At 39.2% G+C, this 25,081-nt stretch overlaps 2 protein-coding genes across 3 annotated transcripts; both read left to right on the forward strand.

Annotated features, from left to right (window-relative positions):
• Nucleotides 1-6,435: 6,435 nt before the first annotated feature.
• Nucleotides 6,436-17,139, forward strand: ttc21b (tetratricopeptide repeat domain 21B). 2 transcript variants are annotated; one of them, XM_062432019.1, is made up of 29 exons: nt 6,436-6,581; nt 6,887-7,016; nt 7,121-7,231; nt 7,335-7,501; nt 7,610-7,732; nt 8,100-8,257; nt 8,899-8,983; nt 9,066-9,164; nt 9,306-9,498; nt 9,602-9,699; nt 9,967-10,167; nt 10,400-10,529; nt 10,611-10,768; nt 11,091-11,315; nt 11,526-11,764; nt 12,043-12,115; nt 13,532-13,642; nt 13,724-13,862; nt 13,964-14,070; nt 14,292-14,480; nt 14,693-14,803; nt 14,898-14,979; nt 15,141-15,291; nt 15,383-15,544; nt 15,686-15,881; nt 16,193-16,417; nt 16,592-16,712; nt 16,811-16,878; nt 16,962-17,139. In XM_062432019.1, the coding sequence occupies exons 1-29, from the start codon at nt 6,561-6,563 to the stop codon at nt 17,037-17,039; spliced, it is 3,951 nt and encodes a 1,316-aa protein (XP_062288003.1). In that variant the 5' UTR covers nt 6,436-6,560; the 3' UTR covers nt 17,040-17,139. The 2 variants fall into 2 exon arrangements, with proteins under 2 accessions (XP_062288003.1, XP_062288004.1); XM_062432020.1 differs by lacking the exons at nt 16,592-16,712; nt 16,811-16,878; nt 16,962-17,139 and having other exon boundaries at nt 16,197-16,386.
• A 1,958-nt stretch (nt 17,140-19,097) lies between these two features.
• On the forward strand, nt 19,098-24,526 carry galnt3 (UDP-N-acetyl-alpha-D-galactosamine:polypeptide N-acetylgalactosaminyltransferase 3 (GalNAc-T3)). The gene is made up of 10 exons (XM_062432022.1): nt 19,098-19,594; nt 20,352-20,524; nt 21,172-21,321; nt 21,515-21,749; nt 21,840-21,957; nt 22,110-22,310; nt 23,611-23,742; nt 23,969-24,070; nt 24,169-24,321; nt 24,413-24,526. The coding sequence occupies exons 1-10, from the start codon at nt 19,098-19,100 to the stop codon at nt 24,524-24,526; spliced, it is 1,875 nt and encodes a 624-aa protein (XP_062288006.1).
• Nucleotides 24,527-25,081: the final 555 nt, after the last annotated feature.

Consider the following 25,081-nt stretch of genomic DNA (forward strand, 5'->3'; position numbering starts at 1 on the left):
TTTACAAAGAGCTGCAATTCTTTGAAGCTAGTCTTGCTAACTGATAGCACTTAAAATACTTGACAAATCCTAGGGACAATGGTGGGGTTGCTGCAGTTAACTAGCAATGTGGACCTGCATGAATGTTTCTCCATGATTATGCATGCTACAGTGTACTATTTTCATCAGCCTCCCTCCCTGCCCACCAGGCTTCAAGATGCAAAGTATACATGTGGGTGGGTGTTTTTTTATACATTAACTTTAAAATACAGCCAAGTACGTTGAGTATGTTGGAGTATCCATGTCAGAGCAGTAACACTTGACAGTAATACTTTGCACATTTGGTGTTGTTGAACCATCAAATCATTCACATACGTCATCTCAGTTTGCTGTGTGCTACCAATGTTTCATTTACAATATTGGTGATTACATACAATTTTTATCATGAAACTGTTAAAAGCAAACTCCTGAACTGAAGAACTGTCTTTCAATGCTGGAAATTAAAGAAAAAACTTATATTGTTTGCACACTGTAACTGGCCCTGTTATAAGTTACCTCGCTTAACCACAAACCTCTGACAGTTACATGTAGCTCTGGGAACATTATCTGTAATATTGTCTGATTGTAGGACATGAGCATCACTAGTTAGTGCTTAAAATGTTTAGCATCTCCAAAATATAGGTATCCTCCATGTATCTACCTGTCCTTCATTTTGTCTGTCTTACTTCTTGTTTTTGATGTTGAACCTCAATACGTATTCCATAATGAGTATGAAACTATGGAACAATTAATGTTCATTAGTTGTGATATAAAACCAAATACTGCATTCTTCGTATTCTGTTGTATTCAGGCAGACAGGGATATGATACATCCAGCAAGAGCTGTGAGCTAAAAAAAAAAAAAAAAAAAAAAGTAAATGTCTAGGAACAATGTTATATGAATGGTAATTTTTCTGAATAATACAAAGCTCTGTGTTTAATTACTGGTGATGTTATATGACCCTGCTGTTGAAGCATTTTTATTCAACCTTTAACTGCACATTTCTATGATGACTGGAAAAAAGGAAAGTTGATGTTTTTTGATTTTTTGTGTGTGTGTGTGCTATGTAAACTGTTTTTGACAGTTTACCTCTCAATCTTTATCATGATAAATATCTGAATTGGATGGATGATGGCTCAGAATATTCTGAATGATATTCTGAATGATTGTCTCGTGGCTGTTTCCTACTTCTGTTTACATTTTATAGTGTCAGTTATGTTACTTGTCAGGTCTTCCCATAGATATGACAACCACCCTAAACTATATGGCAACTACATCTGTTGTTCCATGTTATAGAGGTATAATTCTATTCATGAAAGTATATTTTGCATGTAATTAAAACGCTCAATACTTACACTATACTTTATACATAACGAAAGAATGTTTTGATTACATAGAATTTAACGTTTCCCATCATTCATATGCATAATGTTTGTAGTGTATAAAAAAACTGCATGCAAGGCATTGCTATAACCCATTTCACTGAAAAGCCAAAAGAATAAAGATTACATGTACATCAAGTATGCCATTCATTCAGTCCATTTTCATTTAATTTGTGTTTCTTACTCTTGGAATTTAGTGTGAGAGTGGGGTCAGAGAGTGGGTATCTTTTATTTTAGCTTGTTTAAGGTGCTTTAACAGTTGATAAGGGTGTTTAGAGTAATGTCCCTTTATTTAAGCTCAGTGTTGTTATAGCATGAAGAGATGAAAAAATGAAGACAAAAAGATGAAAACAGAAAGGTAATGTTACGCTGTTGCTCCTTTTTAAAAAGACAGCTAGTCTTTTAAATGCTTTTTTTCTGAGCCTGAGCTTGTCTGCAGCTGTGTGGTCCATTTGTCTCTTTGGTGTCAGTTATATACTTTATTTACATACTTCCATTTCTTTGACGTGACTTCTTGTTCAAGTATATAACACTTTTATCCATGGCAATGTAGGGGAGCATGCATGTTACTGATATTTTCATCCTGGTCAGAACTTAGTCTGCATTATTTTGAATGTTATAGTAAGTCCAAAGCATTGTTATAATGACTAGTGGAACTGGCACAGTCTAATCAGAGAAGGTCTTTTGTCCAAATCAGTAGTGGTCTCTTGTATAGGCCACAGGAAATTCCCTAGGGTGCCAGTGCATCAGGGCACACAGAAAAGGGGGAACATGACATTCATCAGCTCCCAATTAATATATTTCTTTGTAGATTATAACTTAACTGCTTAGCCATATTTAAAAGGGGCACTTTTACACCAAAGATAAAAGGTCATGTGTGGTACAGTCTGGGATGAACCTACATTCTGTTCCCATATTCATCTTATTTTTTCACTAACATGGGAATTTTTTATTAATTAATGCTACATAAGCACATTAATCAACACTCATCTGCAAATGTATTTTATTCTCCCTGATATGAATTAACAAAATGTACTAAAGTGTGGTTAATAAATACTTTGCTCACTGTTTTGTTTTTTAGGTTTAAATATAATTTATAATTTGTAATCATTTTGTTGCTTCTAACTTAATTTAATAAGTCTTAAAGTTGCAGATTCTAATTAAAAAGTCAGAGGAAATTGGGCGCGCAGGTAGTCGAGTGTTTAGAGCACATGCCACATATGCAGCCGACCCCGGCTCGAATCCTGACCGGAGGTCCTTTGCTGCATGTCACACCCCCCTCTCTCTCCCATGTTTCCTGTCTGTCTGCTGCTAAATAAAGGTGTCTGCCAGACAAAATCTTCAAAAAAAAATTTTAAAAAGTCAGAGGAAACCTACATAAGAGATAATCACAAGTCTTAATGCATTTCTTAAAAGAATTAAACAGATGCTTTCTTCCTAACATTTTGATTATATTAATGAAGCTGGATTTTAAGAGCTAATGGCCTTCCTCAAATGTACTTCCTTCCTTTTTTGGTAAACGGATGTAAGTGATATCAGGCAAGCAAGAATTTATGATCATAAATGAATGACACGGATGAGTAATCAGGAAACTATCTTAATAACTTTTAGTACAGTTAGAGGATTTAATTTGGAAAAATGGATCTAAAGTTCTTACCACATAAATGATTCAGAAGCATTAAGCGTCAGCTTTTACAGTCATTGACTTTATGACTGTTACAATGAGATAGCTACCAAATCACTATCAGCATTAGTGTCATTTCAGTGTTAGAAGCTGAAATTATCAGTGTGCAAAATGTTATGAACACTCAAACTAAATCCCTCAAAGTATGACTTTACACAAATTATAGTGGCATGACAATACAGTAAATATTTCTTCAAAATATATCAATCTAATGGCCAAGAAGGGAGCTTCAAAACTCAAATTTGTAGCTTAATGGTTTGTGATATTTTTTGTTTTGTGTGCAGTATGTTGTATCAGCTGTAGGAGCTACATTCTGGTTTCTGAGTGTGTTTTGTGGCATCTGCCGGAAACTATTAGCATCTTAAGAGGATGGAACATTTTATTAATTATTAATAACAGTCCAAATATTTATTATAGTCCAACATTGCTTTTACCTATTGTGGCTGAATTCAGAGCGCAGTAAACAAGAGGCTGATGGCAAAGTGCTGATTATCCCTGCCATTCTGTCTCAAGATGATGATGTGATTATCAATTTGCACCACACCCATTTACAGCACTTAATAGCTCACGTGTTGTTTTCCTGACAAGCCAGTCAGCAGAACAATTGAGCTGTCCACAAATAAATGTTTTCTACCATGCTCTCAAAACACAGGACATCACAATAGCAGCAAACTGGCAATTATATTAAAAAAAGGTCAAAAGATGGTCCTCTGTAGGAACAAAGTCTTTGCTTGTAATGTCATCCACCAATAGATGTAAAAATGTAGTCAGTGACTGAAACCAGTACACAGCCCCACTGATGGCAACAGGTGGAGTTACAGATTGCTTATTTTAATGACCAGTAAATCAAGAGTGATTCTGCAGATTCCCCTTGCCTGTTGCCCAGCAACATGACATCAAGCTCCTCTGTTAGACTGAATTAGGGTGAAAGGTCGGAAGTTGGTCTGCGCTCGCACTCCTGGAGTCTTGCAGGCAAAGGCAATAATATGTGGACATGTGATATGTGAAAGGATGTCTGTTTGGCTTGGGATCCTGCCACTGGCATCCATGGAGGGGCATAGCGAAAAACAATTCAGAGAGAAATCGGAGAATGCTACCCATAACAGCTCTGTAATTGTATTTGCTCTAGATAGATGGGAAGAAAATCCCATTAGATTAGGTAGTGGTGAGTTCCTCCCCTACCTCCTCAATGTGCCAACAGACACACACTCTCAACCACTGACTAGTGTGCACAAACCCACACACATGCATATGCACTGTTTCAAGTGAACCACTCCAGTAACTCACAAGACACATACACAAATACTGCAGTTTACAAAGACAACTTGTTCAGTAGAAATACAGCAGAATATTACACACGTTAGCTTGATCAGATATTACAACCATATAGTCTTTACACAGTATAGTAACTGCAAACATGTAAGCAATTGACAACCTCTAACCATCAATAAAATACTTGCTGTATATTTACAAAGGTAGATTAGTACATGCATACTTGTGCACTGAAATGCAAAGCAATCAGACTGTGAGCAAACTTATATTGTAAAATGTGGAAAAAATAAATAAAAGAGTTAATTTGCTAGTGAGCTGCTTGTATTATTGAGCATGGCTCTTTGATCAATAATGGTCTGTACAAACCACAATGGATATAGCCATTAGAATGCTATAGCAGTATATCCCAGGGGTCACATATTCCACAGTCTTTCCTCTAATAGGTTTTCAGATGCATTCTTTGTAAGTGCAACAACACATGCAGTATTTATTGCTCTTTCTGAGTACAACACCTCAACTATCTAACATGAAACTGTTCTGTATGAGTAATTGAACATTTCATGTATTTAATATGGATTAATCAACACAAAATAGTTAATATTAATTAGTTGATATTATTATTCATTTATATTTATTCTGGTAAACCTCTTATAATATATGGGTTCAAAACTGTGAGCTGCATCGTTTGGTACAGCACACAGGCATTTCCCATTGCTGCACATGCTCAGAGCTCAATACCAACCTGATTTACTCTTCCATTGATGTTTGCTGCAGAGAGTAATGATTATGTGCCACAGTTAGTGCTAAATAGTATCTGACAAGGCATGGAAAGGTCTCTCTTGGAACAGCTGCACCCATGCTGGACACTGGCTGCTCCTGCCATAGACTCAACACTGTAGACATCAAGGGTTCATACTCAACAGTCAATGCACGGTGTTGTATAACACTGGGCCAACAATTACCACTGGTTGGATGGAAATATGTTTCCACTGTACGTGTTGAGCTATGTAAAGCTGTAGAAATTTGTGCAAAATGTCTTGTTTTCTTGTTTGGATGAATTTAACAATAATCTAGTTTTGTATAACACAAAAATGAATAAAGTGTTGAAATTATCTCTAAATTTCTCTCATTAATTGAAGATAGTCTGGAAAACAGAAGATCAGTCCAATACTAACCCGACCAACTGCATTAATTCAACCTCTTTGATTGTAATCCAGTTCACTGGAATGATTTGAGCTTCCTCCAATAATTTCCATAAATTCAAAGTAGGTTAAACTTACTCTGACATGCAATATGTTTTCTCTGTATGCTGCATCAAATCCCTAGAATTCAAAACATGCCATCTTATAGAAATCATGACATTTCTAGAAATTCATCAATTACTTTTTTAATTATAACCTTCCCACCTACCCACACACACACACACACACACACACACACACACACACACACACACACACACACACACACACACACACACACACACACAGGGTTTATTTTTCTTAAATCTTCCATCTGGATAAATTAATTTGCCCATATGTTCAATAATATTCATACTTGTATTTATTATTATTATTATTATTATTATTATTATTATTATTATTATTATTATTATTATTATTATTATTATTATTATTATCATCATCAAGCCACTGTTAATGTAATCAATTGACTAGTTGTAGCAGTTGTAGTGTAGCCGGCTGTGATGACATTTAAGAAAGGATGACTGCGCCACCTAGAGATACAAAGGAGAAAGTACATCAACTCAAAAGTAAAGATGGCGGTGAAGTGGTTCATTATTTCCTGAGCTTGGTCTTTAAGGCCACATCCTAGACTCGGAGATGATGTACGCTCTGTCAGTAACCGCCCAAAACTTTACCAATCAAATATTTAAGGATAAATAAATTGTATAAGCTATAGTTGTGGTTTGCATCTTCCAGTCATATTAAGGGAGCAGGTATATAAAAGCAGCCGTGAAGTAAGTGGTGCCTGAAAGGAAAAACTGAGAGGATAATAACCCAAAAGTAAGGAAGCTAGCTGTTACTAAGTTACCGAGCAACGCATGAGGAGCTGGTTTAATGTCAAAAACATAACAAGAACCTCAATAATGAGAGTGCTCTTATCTTAAAGTACAATGAAAACGGGGTAAATAGGCAGTTATCCACACGTCTGTTACTGTATAAGCACAACATATCTCAATCAAGATGGAGAACGAAGAGACATTGGTAAGTGAACAGCTTTTTAATGATTCAATATCACTATTACTAAACTAAGATATTAGTAAACTAAATGACATTAGGTAGCTAATATGTACTAAGATATGTAACGCTGGCTAGGTTAAATGAGAAATGGCTTTTCAACATAGCGAGAATAGCTGTTGGCCAATAATGAAGTTACTTAAGCTTAAGCTAACATGTACTATAGCTTAACGTCAAATGCAGGGTTCCCACTTTCAACTTTGGTTTACATGTTACATGCAGCTTGTGATTACAAGCCGTGTTTTGTTAACAGTTCGTTGTTTTCCCCCTAGGCTTTGATCCGGTACTATTGCTATGAAAAATATTTCAATCACGCCGTAAACGCTGCAGCAGCTGCTAAGAGGACATTCAGCAGTGATCCTATCTACAGCTTTTGGCATGCATATGGTACCCTAATGCAAGGTAAGTGTGAAATAATCAAATCAAATAATAACATGAACCTCCTACTGTCTTTTTGCCATCTGTAACATGTGCACTTATGTCTTTTTATTTGAATTTTACCACAGACCAAATTCAAGAAGCCACAATAGAGTTGGACACAATAAGAGATAGTCGAGATGTGTCTCTCTGCACGTCAATGGCTCTGGTCTATGCGGAGAAAAAAAAGACAAAGCCAGGTAAGCCAGCAAAGTCCTCTTGTCACAGGTGTTTACCCATACTCTGTTAAAGCACTATACACACTTATTTGTAATATTCTGATAAGTGTGTTTGTTTTCGCAGACAGAGAAGTCATTCAAGACCTTGATGCTAAGGTCAAAGAAGATCGTAAAAGTGCATCTCCCAAGAGTCTGTACAATGCTGGGATGTTTCTCTGGCTGTTGGGGCGAAATGACAAAGCAAGGGAGTACACAGAGAGAATGATCAAACTCTCCAATGGCTCTAGTGAGGTGAGACTTGCATATTTGTCCTATTTCTGTGAACTATTATTTGTCTTATTTATCCATATGATATGCTGGACATTCTGGCTTCTCATCTGACTGATATTTGTTGTTCAGGGGATAATCCTGAAAGCCTGGATAGATGTGACATCTGGTAAAGACGCCTACGCCAGAAAGGCTGGAAAATATTTTGATGAGGGGCTGAAAGAGAGACTAGATGTTTTTGCCTTGATGGGAAAGGTGAGATTGAAAAGGCAGCTCCATATTGACTATTAAGTATTCCTTAACCACAGAAAATGTTACAATGCTACAATTTCTCACATTGTTTATGCCTACGGTATTGTTTGTGTCTACCTGAGTCACTTCTTGATTTGAATTGTCCATTGTCATCACTGTTCTGGGTTTACTTTTAATATCTTGCAATTCCTTTGGAAAACATTTGGATTATTCCTTGATAACTTTTGAGATATTGCTTCCATTTGTTGCTCTTGATAAGTTTATTACCTTTACACATTTAGATATTTTATTTGCAATAATTAATATAGATTCATGCTGTTTACTTGCCTGTGCATATCATACACTTTAAGTGATGGTTTGTCTGTCCTAGGCACAATACTATGAATATCGTCAGAACTACTCTGGAGCATTAGAGGTGGCTAACCAAGTCGTTGTTAGTTTCCCTGGATTTTTGCCTGCTCTCAACAAGAAGATGAAACTGTTGCTGAGTCTTCAAGACTGGGAGCAAACCATAGATGCAGCACACAGGTAATGATTGAGGTGGTTAGGAGGCTTCTGTTTAATCATACACAGAGGTCACATCTGCCTCACTGCAACATTGTCTGAGCTCTCTTACCTAGATTTTTTAACAAATTCACAAGAAACACTTACAGTGTCTCTGGTGAGAGCCGAAGGAGGAGGAACATTTGTAATCTCCACCAGGGATGTGAGAAAGAAAAAACACAGTCTGTCTTTACAAATGGCTCCACATTCAAGTGCAAATGAAACACTAGCTTGATGCTTCGAACCAGTGTATACTGACTAAGCTATTGTTTGTGCTCGCCCCTCTGGACAGAAGCCAGTGTCAGACGACATAAAAAGGCCTTTGAGCCAAAGTGCTGGAGTCTAACGCCATTTGAAGGATTCGTTGGTTCAGGTTTGCTGAACAGGGGGAAGAGTGATTATTCGGGTTGCACCAACTACAGAGCCATAGTGGTGCCCTCACTGGGAGGTTGTGAGTTAGGAGGGGTCCAACCAGCAAAAAGTATACTTTTACAGCCTTCACAGTTCCTTTTAGTTTTAATGTTATTTGTCTGGGAGCCCAACACAGTACAGTAGCAGTATCAGCTATTCTATTCTATAAGTGTAGTAGATGGACTTTATTCACTGTTCCTTGTGTCATATTTCAGGCTTTTACAGAAGGATACAAATAACTTGGAGGCCCTACAGATGCTAGCCCTACATTCTTTATGTAGAGATGGAGATATTACTGAGGTAAAGTAGCAAATCAGCAGAAATCAAATTAAAATGTGAAATACTCAATTTACAGAAACGATTTTTATTTCCCCCCTGGCAGTCAACAAAGCAGCTTTCAAACCTCATCAGCAGCTTGGACATTGTGGAACCACACAATCCTGAGCTTTTCTACAGGATGTCTCTACCTTTCACCCGTGTTGTAAGATGATTTCCTGTCTTCTATCATCATTCTTAATGCTACAATATTGGGCCTTTTTTCTGAAGACGTCTTTGAAGAAGTTGCTGACTTAAATCAGAATTTCAGCGTTTACTGCATTTATTGTTGTTTTTTTTGTTATAGTGTGGACGAAGTGAGAAAGTGATCGAGCAGACGTTTAGAATGGTGGAAAGAGGTTTCTCTTTGGCATCGGGAGACTCTGATTTAGCCACAGAGTTGGGCTACCAGATGGTGCTTCAGGGCAGAATCAAGGAGGCCATGAAGTGGTACAAGACGGCCATGACTTTGGATGAAACTAGTGTTTCCGCTTTGACTGGTAATATGTTACAATGATTAATGTTACCTACATGCCTACACCCCAGATCTATACATACTTTTAAAAAGATTTCTTGAGATATAGCATTTTTTTATCTATGCAGGTATAATTCATTGCCAGCTGATCGAGGGCCATCTTGAAGATGCAGAGCAACAGTTGGAATTTCTCACAGAGATTCAACAGTCCATTGGGAAATCAGGGGTAATGTTTTTTTCATAAATGCCTACAGATGGCAACATGAAGTTACTTTTACTATTTACTATATTATAAGTATTGTAGAATAAAAACCCTATCCTTATTTACTGTTTTTCAAAGCACAAACCACACTGTTTGTGTTTATGTCTTTGATCCATCTTGTGCAGAATCCCCTTATCAAGTTTTCCTCCTTGCTACCTTCCTCTGTCTATTTTCCTTCATCAAACCCTTTTTGTTTTTCCCCTTCTGTAATTCTTTTTTAAACCCCATTAGGAGCTACTCTATCTGCGTGCAGTGCTTGCAGTGAAAAAGCGCCAGCCTCAGGAAGAGGTGACCAACCTCCTGAATGATGCTGTGGACACACACTTCTCCACACTCCAGAGTCTACCTCTGGGGGTGGAGTACTTTCAGAAGCTGAACCCTGAATTCCTGTTGGAGATCGTCAAAGAGTATCTTGCACTGTGTCCTGCTAAGGTATGACTTGGAGACTCATCAATGACTGTTGGTCCTTGAAATGTCTGTAAATTCTTGACCGTAAATATAGCCACTGCAAGTGTACCTCATTAACTTTACATTTATTAGCCATTTTTTGGTTGTGTATTTTACTTCACACATTTGGGTATGGCACTGTATATAGGGTTATGCGTACTTCTCTTAGTAAGACTCATCATGAAAAAGTAAATAAGACTTACTGTTGATGTTTCAGCCTCCAGCTCAAGGCCACCCTCCTGCTCCTCAGCTCCAGCACTGTGCCACATTGCTGGATACAGTGGTCAAGATTGTGCCAGGTCTCCTTCAAGGGGTCTTCCTGCTAGCCAGAGTCAGGTATCAGTCTGGTGAGCATCGCATTTCAAATATGTTTTGGTTGCTTTTGTGTAGATGCTGTTTCAAACTGCATTCCCTTTGTGTTTGTTCAGGTGATATTGATGCAGCTCAGAGCAGTCTACGTCACTGCCTGGACCAGTGTCCTTCTCACGCAGATGCTCATCTGCTAATGGCGCAGATCCATCTGCTGCAGGGTAACTTCACATTGTGTTCCCAGTCACTTGAACTCTGCCTCAGCCATAACTTTGAGGTAAGATCACCATCAGCATTACAGTAATATCAGTATAGAAATACAGCTCTGCCACCTTTTTGTTTGACATTTAGGAGCTTTTCAGCTTGTCCTCATTTAGACATATTAATACCACAATTGGCATACATGAAAAAATAGCATGAGATGGATATACTGTGTCTGAAAAGATAGCTGTGTGTATTGTGAAATGTCAGAAGTGCATTATTTCTGTGGTGAGAGTTCCTGCTTGAATCAAGAACTCTACCACATATTTATGTACACAAGCAGCACAATATTGATGAACTGATTGATTGAATTCATGGTGCATTCTTGTCCTTTTCAGATTCGAGAACATCCGTTGTACCACCTGATCAAAGCTCAGGCAAAGAAGAAGATGGGTGAGCTGACAGAGGCTATTCAGACATTGCAGATGGCCATGAGTCTTCCAGGGGTCCGCCGGGCTGGATCTTCATCCAAGTCCAAGATCAAGAAGATTGAGCTGAGTCCTGCTGACTGTGTCTCTGTCTTCTTGGAGTTAGCGGAGGCCCTGTGGCTCAATGGAGAACAGGTAATATAGTGAGTTTTTATGTAAAAAGGCATTCACATAATACTATCCCGTTTAATTTAAAGCACATTTTTAAAGCACTCTAAATATTCTTCTCTATGGTTTTAGTGATATATTGTTGTGTCCTTGTTTTCATCCCAATAGTGTTTATGAGTTTTGACATACTGTATGTTTGGCCTTGGAAAAAATAAATAAAATGATTTAATATTACAGCATGAAGCCGCCAAAGTAATGCAGGATGCCATCAATGAGTTCTCAGGCACTCCTGAGGAGTTGCGTGTCACTATTGCCAATGCAGACCTGGCCCTGCTGCGTGGTGACACCGAGTTGGCACTGAGTATGCTCAGAAACATTACCCCTGAGCAGCCCTACTACATCCAAGCCAAGGAGAAAATGGCAGACATTTATCTGAACCACAGAAAAGAGAAACGTCTGTATGCAAGCTGTTACAGGTGAGCAGTAAACCTCGTCAACAAGTACACTGAAATCTTCAAGTGGTCTTGATGTAAGATAGCAGTTGAACATATGAACAAATATAGTCTGTGTGAAATGTAATGCATTGTAAATGCAATAGCTCTCTCCTGTCTCCTTCTGGTCCCTGATGCCACTAATATTGACAGCTGAGAAGTAAAAAAAAAACATGACTGAACCTCAGACCAGTCGAGACATATGTCTGCATAATCAAGCACTGTACACCATATGTGATGTAATGTTTCTGTCTGTTCGCCAGAGAAATGGTGGAGAAGCTGCCCATTCCCCACACATATCTCTTACTGGGTGATGCTTACATGAACATTCAAGAAGTAAGTGGAAGATGCAATGGATCTGTGTTTGATGAGATATTGTCTTTGCCACATAACAACTGATTTATGTGGGTATGGATTAGGTTAATATGGTTTTAAAGCTGCTGCATGCTTCAAATAAGACATACAGATGTGTAGCCTCAGTGTTTCATTATAGTTCTATATCTCCGTTCTTACTATTCATGTTAAGGAACCTTGCTGTTTTCTGATTGTTCCCTTGTTGCTGAGCTTTGATGGAGCTGTATTGAAAACCATGACAAAGGTCTTGCCTTCAGTGCAAACTGAATATTTTTGGGGTGCTTCTCTTTAAAATCTACAAAACATAAAAATAAGAATTTCCCCACAGTGAACACAGTGAAGGATGTGGCCATGGGGAGACTTGCTGGTTTCACATGCATCCTGGAAAATCTGAAGAATCTGTAGATACCTAAGTGTTCAAATTGGGAAAAAAGTTAAAGTACTGGAAAACAATGCATTAAGAATGAAGCGAGAGCGAAAACTGTGGCAGCAAAAACGTCTGTGCGAGATTAAATAAGATTCAACATGTGATGAATGTATGAAAGCATTTTAAAATCAATTACTGCATGCTCACAGTGGCTCGTAAAAGAACATTAGAAGCACACTCTATGTAAACAGAAGCTTATTATCAGGTCAGTGGAAACGAGAGGATTGTAACACAGTATAATACATTGCTTATATAAAGGAGGAAACATGGTTGATAATAAAGGGGAAAAAATAATCTTATAGTTGTAGGTGAGTGATCAACTCAGAATGTTACATTGGGAGGAGTAAATTAGCTAAATATCTAACTAATATGGGAAAATGATTATTTAGTCCAGTTGTGCCTTTTATGAGAAAAAACGGTTAGACCACAGTATAAAGCAAACAGCACTATACAGAAGCAGCTTGGTGTTTTAATTGATAAGCTAGTCAAAAGCTGTAAATATATAAATGTATATATAAATATATATATATATATATATATATATATATATATATATATATATATCTGAAATATGAGGAGGCTGATAACACAAACTGCATATCTCTCACTAATGAAATCAAATGAAAAGCAAAAAAATCCCTTTCAAAACTGTTAAACCTAAACCTAAGTGATAGACAGCTGAATATGGAGGTGCAAAAATACCTCCTACAAGTCTTTAGTGAATGAGTATGTGAAAGATAAGGAGGTATGTCAGTACCTGCATGATTTTATGGATGGTGAGCTTAGCCTCTTAAGAGATCTTATCTCTACTAATTGTCCCTAACAGCTCTTACAGCATGCAACAGCCTTTAATGTGTTTACCATGTGTTTGCAGTATTTGGTAAATAAAGACATCTATCAGACTTCCTAAATAATATTTACAAAAACTTCAAATCATCACATCGCTTACGGTAAGATGTGTTTATCCTCAGCCGGAGAAGGCCATTGAGGTTTACGAGCATGCCCTGAAGAAAAACCCCAAAGATGGTGCTTTAGCCAGCAAGATTGGGAAAGCTCTGGTCAAGACTCATAACTACGTCAAGGTTTGCATCATATGCTTTTAAAGATAAGCGTTATTCACTCACAGAGAAACCCAATGTTGACACAAAGCTGCTATTACACAGGCAATAAATTACTATGAAGCTGCTCTGAAGACTGAGCAACAGAACTTCCTGCGCTACGACCTGGCTGAGTTGCTGATGAAGATGAAACAGTATGAGCGCTGTGAGAGAGTCCTGCATGATGCTCTGGACCATGAGCCAGGTACTAATGACTTCACAGTACTGCACACACACTGAACTCTCTTTTCTAGGACTCCTGACATCATGTTTCTAATATTTAACATATTCTTTGGCTCTACCAAGTGAATGAACTACCAGCCCTCTCAGATGATTGCCGTTATCTGGTCCTGTTGGCAAAGATCCAAAATAAGGTTGACAAAACTGAAGAAGCTTTACTCTCCCTGCAAAGAGTAAGTGTTTCCAGGTTCTCTGGTTTTCTGAGACAAAAAGTCACCTGTTCACATTGTGTCTCAAAACTTAAAGGTGATTATTTCTAAACCCTTAAACCCTTAAAAGACAACAGTGACAAAATTCTACCGACTTTTTAATTCATGTATTATTACTTGTGTTCATAGAGATGATGATTATTCTAATTATTTCCATAATGCGTTTGTGCCGATGCTGTTCATAGGCCCGCGATGTGCAGGCCAAGGTTCTGAAGCGGGTGCAGTTGGAGCAGCCTGACGCCGTCCCCATGCAGAAGCAGCTTGCTGCCGAGATCTGCGCTGAGATCGCTAAACACTACACAAGTCAGAGGGGCTATGAGAGAGCAGTCAAATTCTACAAAGAAGCTCTTGTGTATTGTGAGACTGATCGCAAGGTCAGTGCAGCTGAATCACAAACCTCCTGTGTACTCACTGCAGCTGTGGTTGACAAGCACTGGCATCTTTTTAGAATCTCATCCCTATATTTATAAAATGTTGTGATACATGTTGTTAGTTTGATTTAAGAAAAAGATCAGATTTATCTACTGTGCATTATTTCACAAAGATTTCCGTCACATTAACTAAAATAATGGCTCCCTATTCCCAGGTGATGCTTGAGTTGGCACGGCTTTACCTTACTCTGGATGACGTTGATGCGTGCCAGGAGCAATGCAGTGTCATTTTGAAGAATGACCAGTTTAATGAAGATGCAACTCTGGTTTGTCCTGTCTGTCTTTCACCACATGTTTGACCATAACCTTTCTTGGAACTTATTTGTAGATATTACTTTTAACGTATGTTTTTTTTCTTAGATGATGGCTGACCTTATGTTCAGGAAGCAAGACTATGAACAGGCCGTTTATCACTTCCAACAACTCCTGGAGCGCAAACCAGGTGAAAAATCGCCATCAGTTTCTTAAGACATTAATATACTACCACCCCTCAAAAGTAGTGGAAGTTTTAGAGGTTACTAAGGAAACATGTTGTGAATGTAAATGTGATTTGATGATATGAACTCCTCTGGAAAGCATAATAATTGCACCTGTTATTTTCAGACAACTATCCAACAATGTCACGTCTTATTGACTTGTTGCGGAGAGCTGGGAAGTTGGAAGAGGTGCCCAGATTTCTTGATATGGCAGAAAAACATACTTCCAGGACCAGATTTGACCCTGGGTTTAACTTCTGCAAAGGACTTCATCTTTGGTACGTCTGTTGAGAGTGTTTTCTTAAGATTATAGGGACATCTGTTTCAAATTTTGCACATTATGTGACTAAACCTGTGCTTGCTGCTCAGGTACACAGGAGCATCCAATGATGCTCTGCGACACTTCAACAAAGCACGGAAAGACAATGATTGGGGTCAACATGCTATCTATAACATGATTGAAATCTACCTAAATCCTGACAATGACACCATGGGAGGAGAAGTATTTGAGAATTTAGATGGTGAAATTGGGTAAGTGTACTTGATAAATAGTATGGAGCATAGTAACTGAAAGATTAGATTACTCATTATATATTATTGCCTTTTTACCCACAGTTCACAGACTTGCTTCTAATACTCACATGATTCAACTTTCTTTTTTTTTTTCATCAGGAACTCCACAGAGAAGCAGGAGTCGGAGCAGCTTGCTGTAAAAACAGCAGAAAAGCTTCTGAAGGAAATAAAGCCTCAGACACCGAGTGGACACACACAGCTCCGCATCCTGGAGAACTACTGCTTTCTGGCGACTAAACAGAGGGCCAATGTAGAGAAAGCCCTCAGTGTTTTTACAGAGATTGCAAACAATGAGGTAAGCAAACTCCAGATGGTGTGCATGAGTTACATCACTTTCTCCTGTGCAAATATACCCACACCAGGATCTGTCAATTACTACAGGCTCTCTTAACATCATACCATTTGGTTATAAACTACTCATTGTATTGGATCAGGCAAACCTTAAATGAATTGTGTACAGTATGAATCATTGTTTGCTATGTTAGTTCAGTTCTGAGTGTTATTTAACTTATAATAAAGTCAATATGTTTTTTGTCTGAACAAATGGGAGTGGGAAGATGTTGTCAGATTCATCCTGTCTAACAAGGATTCTTTGGTTGAATTCAGAAAGACCATGTGCCAGCCCTACTGGCCATGGCGACAGCTTACATGATGCTAAAACAAACTCCTCGAGCCAGGAACCAGCTCAAACGCATAGCTAAGATGAACTGGAGCATTGTTGACGCCGATGAGTATGAGAAGAGCTGGCTGCTCCTGGCAGACATCTACATCCATTCGGGGAAGTATGACATGGCTGCAGACCTCTTAAAGAGATGCCTCAATCATAACAAGGTCAGCCTGAAAATGTTGACACTACTGAAATATAATTTTTTGTTATGAAGGAATCCAATTCACACAAAACTTTTACTCTCCTTATTTGAAATATTTGTGTTTATTTACAATGCAGATGCCGATTTTTTATGTTTTTTAATTCTTTCTGATAATAATTGCACCTTTTTTCTGCAGTCATGCTGTAAAGTTTATGAATATCTGGGCTACATAATGGAAAAAGAGCAGGCATTCCGTGATGCAGCACTCAACTATGAACTGGCTTGGAAATATGGAAATCGGACTAACCCAACAATTGGTATGTCAACCAAAATCACATGTCCACTTCTTTTTATGAGGACAAAAGGTATTTCAAACATGTAATGTCATTTTTTGTTTTTGTTTTTGTTTTTTCAGGATACAAGCTTGCTTTCAACTACCTGAAAGCAAAGAGGCATGTTGATGCCATAGATGTGTGTCATAAGGTGAGGCAACTGGATGCTTACGAGAGTCTTAAGAAGTTTTATCCTTTTTTCCCTCATGAATCAAACTGTACTTCCATCTACAGGTTCTGGCTGCTCATCCAAACTATCCAAGAATGAGAAAGGACATCCTGGACAAAGCTCGCATTGCCCTGAGATCTTGAGAGAGAGAGAGAGAGTGTTTTGTCTGTGTGTGTGAAATAGAGAGCGAGAGTACGAAAGAGATGGAACTAAGGTCTCTGCAATAAAATGTATTTACTTTGATGTAGTCCACTTTTATTGTTTGGCTTAAATGAATGTGCATTTATTTTATTTCTTTGGGATGCCACTCGACTTGCTATGTACATTTTTTGAGTAGTATACAATGCAACACATCTCTTTCCTCCCAAAGTAACATCAAGCACCAAACTTCTCATTTTTGAGCATATAAACAAAATTATATTGCAAAAAGGAATTCTCTGTATTGGTTAAATATATATATATATATATATATATATATATATATATATATATATACAGATTAAGCTTTGTTTATTAAGAATACATACATGCTCCCTTATCTATCACACAATATATTTTTATATGATATCTTCATAGTGTCTTTCAAGTGATTTCCTATAGCTCATTTATATTTCAATATTGTGTTGAATGTTATTGGATGGAGTTGATAGTGTTTATTTCTCACTTTTCATCTTAAATAAAAGATTAAAATATCTACAAAAGATGTCTGTTTGGCCTGTTTATTTTCTTCTTATGACTTAATTCATGTTATTAAGCATGTGGGCCTGTCTGGGTAAAATGCACACCAAATTAACAATTTACATGACCAGTGTCAACACAGATAATTGCCACATAAGCAAACATTTACAGGCGTGACTGGACAAAACGTGGGACATAGTGAACATTTTAATGGACACAATAAACTGGATGCCTGTCGTGGATAGGAAGTGCTGGGGAGCACAGTCGCTCCAGATGGAGTCACTGTGCAAGTCGAAGGCATAAAGACTTCAAACCGGGCACCAGAGCAGGATCCTGCGGCTGGAATCCACGTCTGAACTCTTGCAAACACCCAACTCTTCATCAGGACTATCCGCTGTGCGTAAACCTGGGGAATTAAAGGGTTAGAGAAACTGCACAGACTCCGCTGGTGAGTGTCAATCCCAACCTTATTATTAAAAGCGCGATGTGATCAATAATCTAACCCTTCCATGCGAAAGGATGCTTAGTTTTTGGTGAAAAGCAGGCTGGACCATGTGCGTCTTCAGTTTCTCCTCGGTGTTCACATTTATTAGTTTTCCGTTTAACTATGTGCAAGATGAGGCGTTTTCTCAGAGACGCTGATTAGATGCGGTGGGCTGTGTGTGGCGTATAGCGCGTTCCTCCGTTATTTGTAACCCAGCAACTGTCCCAGTGAATAACCAGCTGAACAAATCCTATTGACACCATTATTCAATCAGAGGAACACCGCCGAGAACTCAACTTTTCAATATACCTCTAAAGTCTACTAACTTCATGTTTTTATCAACATGCTCGGATACTCAGCACGTGATTATTGAAAACAATATCTTAAAAGTTCCACGAGCTAAGGCAGACAGTGTCAGAGTCAAATGTGCTTGACGGGATCGGACGGTGATTTGTGTTTCAGGTATGGATCATGACACGCAGAAGTCCTCTCTGCGCAAGCGCACCAGCACGTCTCCTCCCTCTACCTGAGGAGCGCACCTGGATCCAACGAGACGGAAGTTTTGTGAAGTGCAAATCTCTTTTCGTTTTCACGAAAAACAAAGAGTTAGTTGGAGTCCACGTAACAAAAGAGGGTCTCCGGTCAAAGGAAAGAGGATGCTATTCGTTGGATTTTACAGGAACAATCTGAAACTTTCTAACATGAATCTGTAGTTCAGCGGCTCATATGGTATGTGGTCCTTTTTCTCTAAGGGAATCCGAGCAAAGAATGTTTGTGCGTGATTTGTAGATAGTAGCTCACCACTGTTAACTTCACCAAGAGCTGCTACACATAATGATTACAGATGTTTTGATTTCAAATACCACAAAAAGTTGCTTATAGTACACGATGTGGTGACATGGCTTTTAGCCTAATGTGAATGTAAAAATGTGATAACTGCTTTACTGGTATCTAATCACCAAAAAACATCTGACTCTATGTATTTATTTATTGTAGCTGAAACTCAGTCTAAAACCAGCCTGCCCTCCATTCAAGAAGAATGACAGTTCTCCGCAGAGTGCTCCGAAGGCGGCTGCACCCACTGAAACTGGTTTTAGTGGCCCTTGTCTTTGTCACATTTGTATTATTCATACAATGGGAAGTTGGGAGCCAAAGTCCTGAGGAGGACCCTTGGCTGAAAGAGATTGCAGTGAAGCGGGATGCCATGCTGGGCATGGTGATGGGAGCAGTCAATAACTTCAGGGATGTAATGCCAAAGATGCAGATCAAAGCTCCTGTACGTCAGCAGGACAATGCAGACAGCATGTCCTGTCTGCCGGGTCACTACACTGCTGCTGAGCTCAGGCCAGCCCTGGAGCGACCACCTCAGAACCCTCTTGCTCCTGGAGCTGCTGGGAAGCCCTTCAACACAGACTCACTGAGCCCTGCAGAGCAGAAGGAAAAGGAGAAGGGTGAAGAGAAACACTGCTTTAACCTCTACGCCAGCGACCGCATCTCCTTGAGCAGAGACCTGGGTGCAGACACGAGACCACCAGAGTATGTTGGCTAGTCTTTATGCTGTTGATAAACCTGTAAAGAAAATCTCTTGTTTACCCAAATTTTGCAAAAAAAGAACAAAAAGATGATGGTGTTAGTGATCATAGTTAACCAAATAATCTTCAATTTATTTTCCACATGATTATAAATCACAGACATCATGTGATTGCACCACCTAGTGGGTGTAAATGCAGCTTTGATGTTGTACAGGATGAACTTTAAGTTGCATACTGGGCCAATACACCAGTCTATTAAGTAAAGTCACTGAAAGATTCCCACATAGATTAGTGTAATATAGATTGGGTAATATAAAACTGACTGTCTAACCCAAAACAAATTCATCATATTTGCTTTTTGCAACTCGGGGAAGTCTCAGGCAGAAACCTCAGAGATGATTGTTCTGACTAAGACTTTGTTTCAGTATGTCTGCCCAGTTACTGTGGCCAGTTCAGGAAGAAGCACAGTTATGTTTGGCTAATTACACTATATCCAAGTACATGTGAGTCCAAGTACATGTCAGTACATAGTCAGTACATGACACAGACATAAAGCCTATCCGTGTACTGGATCTTATTAGAGGGAATTACAAAATCTCTCCCACTCAGATATGGCAGGTATTTCAAAAGGCTGCCACACATGCGGTGGCACAGCTGAAATGGACACCCCCCAGGGGAGAGTCTGCAGATGTAATAACTAGACTATTGTGCCACTTTACAGGACAGTCAAATCTTTGTGCTCTTTTTCCTTCTTGCTGCAGATGCATTGAGCAAACCTTCAGGCGATGCCCCCCCTTGCCGACCACCAGCGTGATAATTGTGTTTCACAATGAGGCTTGGAGCACTCTGCTAAGGACAGTATACAGTGTCCTCCACACCTCCCCTGCCATTCTCCTCAAGGAGATCATCCTTGTGGACGACGCCAGTGTGGACGGTAAAACTCAAAAGGGCCCTTCAGGACCGCCCTGCTCTCTTTTGGGTTTGGTTTCATGCAGCGTGTTGGGTGGGCAGCTCTTTGGTGTGCCACAAAACTTGCAGAGAGGAGCTCCTGCTCTTACTGTAGCCCATGAAGTGGGTTACAAGAAGAGGGGCTGCTAGTGAATACTTTCCTAAGAGGAATTAGCAGTAGTTGTGCTTAGACATGAGTCAGAAGTAACTCTTGTAAACAGGTCTGATAGGTAGGAAAAAACAAAACCCTGGAAAGGAAAGAGGTTTTTACGGAATGCAATCCATCTGATACTCTAAATTAAGTTATTTGTTGGGATGAAGCCACAGATGGAGCCCTGCTGTACAACAATACAGAAACTGTAGTGCAGAAACTGGTCAGACAGACTTGAAAGCCAACCAGTTTTGTCCTTTTCCCACCTGTTTGAATTTTATTTTCCAGGTTAAGGACTTTGAATATTTAATCAATTTGTCGCCACAGCAATCAGTGAGCCTTTATTCTAAGAATGTGTTCATATGAGACTGTTTATATAAGATTGTGTGCAACATTTACTCTCATATTATGTCATTTGATTTTTCATAATGTTCTTTTCAACCTCTGTAACTTTATGTCTCATGTATGTCCCATAATTTCAGATGTGTTAAAGGATGAGTTGGATGAGTATTTGAAGCAGCTGAGCATTGTGCGAGTTGTCCGCCAACGACAAAGGAAAGGACTCATCACTGCTCGGCTGCTGGGTGCCTCTGTAGCCACTGGTGACACGCTTACCTTTCTAGACGCCCACTGTTAGTCGACACCACTTACATCACTCACACATGAAAACAGGTTGCATTAACAATCTAAAATGAGCTGTTAAGTGGTTGTTGTTAAAAGTGATGATGTGACACAACGTGGTGTGTGTGGTGTATGTGTGTATGTATGTATGTGTGTGTGTGTGTGTCTGTGTGTGTGTGTGTGTGTGTTCGTGTTCGTTAACAGGTGAATGTTTTAATGGATGGCTGGAACCTCTGCTGGCCAGGATAGCAGAGAACTCCACTGTAGTAGTCAGTCCTGATATAACTACTATTGATCTCAATACCTTTGAGTTCATGAAACCTTCCCCATATGGCCAGAACCACAACCGGGGCAACTTTGACTGGGGCCTGTCATTTGGCTGGGAGAGTCTCCCAGATCATGAGAAAAAAAGGAGGAGGGACGAAACATACCCTATCAAGTATGCAAATAGTGTGCATGAGTATAGAATATCAACTTTATATAGTTTTGTGTGAAATAGTTAAAAACCTTTAACCACATTTCTCTACAGGACTCCCACATTTGCTGGTGGGCTCTTCTCCATCTCAAAGGAATATTTTTACCATATTGGAAGCTATGATGAGGAAATGCAAATCTGGGGCGGTGAGAATATTGAAATGTCTTTCAGGGTAAGACATTACTAAATTGTCATTCTGGATGTGCCGCTGTTCTGTTGTCACTGAGGCCTTTTGCCTGTTGGAAGTATCCAAATGGCTGCTTAGGTGTGTCCAACAGTGTGTCATTATGCATCTCTTCTTGTTATCTGACCAATAACCTGCAGGTGTGGCAGTGCGGTGGACAGCTGGAGATAATCCCTTGCTCTATTGTTGGCCATGTTTTCCGCACTAAGAGCCCCCACACCTTCCCCAAGGGCACGCAAGTGATTGCTCGTAACCAGGTACGGCTGGCTGAGGTCTGGATGGACGACTACAAGGAGATCTTCTACCGTCGTAATCAGCAAGCCGCACAGATGGCCAAAGATGTACGTACTGCTGATTTTAATACACCAATGAAGTACTGTGTGTTCTTTACCATTGTGATCTTCATAGATGTTCAATTTGCTGATTTTCAGCGAGCAGGAAATTGTTGTTTCAGTATTAGCTTTCACATCTACCGCTCATGGTCATATGTAGCTAAGTGACCACTCATTATCCCCCCTGTAGACAGGTTTGAGCAAATCCAACAACCAGCTGTATGCCTCAATTGGGGGGAAAAGCATAGAATTAGACTTTAACTGGGTAACCTTTCACTATTGTATTTCTCAAAGCATGAACTCTGTAGAATTCTTTGAAATGGAGAGAAGTAGATCATTTAGTTGAAAAGCCTAACTTGAGGCTATTAGAGGCTGATAGCTGTTAACCGACTGAGAAAAAGAGGTCTGAAGGAAGTCAGTTCTAGTAAATGACAGGCTCTCAGCGTTTCTCAACGTGGTCCCATAGGTGCCATAAAGAGCTCCCTTAGGCTATACCTCACAGAGTGAGCCAGTCCTCTCCCGCTGGCTTCAAACAGACATGCCGTCGTCAACAGCTTCAAGGAGTCCACTGTAGTAGCAATCAGTGTGCTCTAGAGTGAGTAGCATCCTCATCATAACAGTGAGTGCTCTCATTATTCAAGATCATGAGATGCCCACAAATCCCTTCAAATGTGGTGTTAATGTCACAGTTTAAAAAGAACAGTACTTGTCTGTGACATTGTTACAATCAGTTAATTTGTTAAACAATCTATCATTAGAGCAAAGCTACATGGTATGAACTTTAAACATTAATTGGTGATAACATTCAAAGTTAAATAAATTATTTTCAAAGTGGAATACTAAAATTGCAAAGTCATACTTTTTAATTTTTTTAATACAGTGAGATTTGGGATACTCAAATTCTTATAACTTTGGTGATCCTGAAACTTTTCATCCAGCTCCACCATTAGGTCAAAATTTGAATTTGTCCAATACATTGATTAATAATGAAATTCCTGCAAAATCAATGACTTTCCCATAATTCTCAGCTGGACTGAGTTTAATGCTTATTAGCAAATGTCAGCATGGTAATGTGCTCGATTAAACTGAAATTGTAAACATTATATCTGCTAGCATCAACAATCCAGCTTCGTCATTGTGAGCATGTTAGAATGCTGATATAAGCAGTTAGCTTAAAATATTGCTATGCCCGAGTACAGCTTCACAAAGCTGCTAGCATAACTGTACATTATTGGTGTTATTAGTATCCAGCAATGACAAACAATGTGAAAGATCTGATTTTCTCTCCTGCCTGCCATTGTTTTAACAGAGGACCTTTGGAGATATCTCCAAACGCATGGACCTCCGTGCGCGGCTTCAGTGCAAGAGCTTCTCCTGGTATTTAAAGAACGTCTATCCAGAGGTCTTCTTGCCTGATCTCAGCCCATTCCGCTTTGGCTCAGTAAGATTACACACCCCACCACTAGCTCTCCTCTTTCCAAACCTCAGAGCTCTGTCTAGCCACTGAGGGTTTCCACTTAGGATCTCCAGAGGGTACTGAGCAGTTCCAATTTGACACCACTGAAAGCACTCCAGGGACTAAAGTTGTTTGAACAGCTTGCACTGGATGTTAGCTTTTCATTTTGATTCCTCTCACTGCTTTGCCCTTTCCTTCTCTTTCTTTGTAGGTGAAAAATGTGGGCAAAGACTCATGTCTGGATGCTGGAGAGAACAATGAGGGGGGGAAACAGCTGATCATGTACCCATGTCATGGACTGGGAGGAAACCAGGTCAGTAAGAAAACATTGGCTATCTCTGATTGACAAAAAATGTTATTTAGGGTAATCACAGTGGTTGATGCAATTTTTCCTTTTTCCCCATGCTGTAGTATTTTGAGTATTCCACACATCACGAAATTAGACACAATATTCAGAAGGAGCTGTGTTTGCACGGGGCAGAGGGGGCTGTGAAGCTGGAGGACTGCCAGTATAAAGGCAGGAAAACATTTGTAGGAGCAGAGCAGAAATGGGAATTGAAGGATGTGAGTTTGTTCTTTTGCTTTTTCTATGATTTTTGATTTCAGATTTCTTTTCAGGAAAGTCATAGTTTTGTGTTTTTTTTTCTTCATTTAGAACCAGTTATTCCACATCCCAGGATGGAACATGTGTCTGAGTGCCCGTAATGAGCATCCTTCTCTTGTCATCTGCAACCCTGCAGACAGATACCAGCTCTGGTCCTTCGTTTGAGTGTGCAAATTACCACTTTATACTATACTGTATGCAGTTAACATGCAGGGTTTATTAGATTACTGACAACATTGAGTTTCTTAATTTATTTTTATACATAGAAGAACTGAACTGCTGCTGCTGGAAAGTTTGGATGTTAGGAGAAACCACAGTGTGCCACTGCTGGAAGGAAGCATTGAAACTATGCTCCCAGTCAGACTGTGAACTGAGATTCTTTGAACAATGAAGATGCACTGTGTTGGCAAGTGCCTCTTTTGTGTTTGAGGTGTTTTCACTACAGTCTACACAACCAACACTTGCAGTATTAAGTATTCAAAAACAAAGTTTGATTTTTCCAGTGATGCATAAATCTAAAGCAAAATAAATGTAGCACCAAAGAAACTGAAAGTGAAAACCTGATGCATCATCCCTTACATTTTTTTTTTTAATAATACAAGACTACTTATTTGGCTCCGTCCAGTGCCTTGGATGTAATTTTATTCTAGCTGGGGAAAAATGGTGGGGTTATGCTGGTGGAATGGGTGGTGGTATGGTTGGGTTGTTGCAGTTTTTCTG

The sequence above is a fragment of the Scomber scombrus genome, chromosome 13 (assembly GCF_963691925.1).
Source record: "Scomber scombrus chromosome 13, fScoSco1.1, whole genome shotgun sequence".
NCBI lineage: Eukaryota > Metazoa > Chordata > Actinopteri > Scombriformes > Scombridae > Scomber > Scomber scombrus.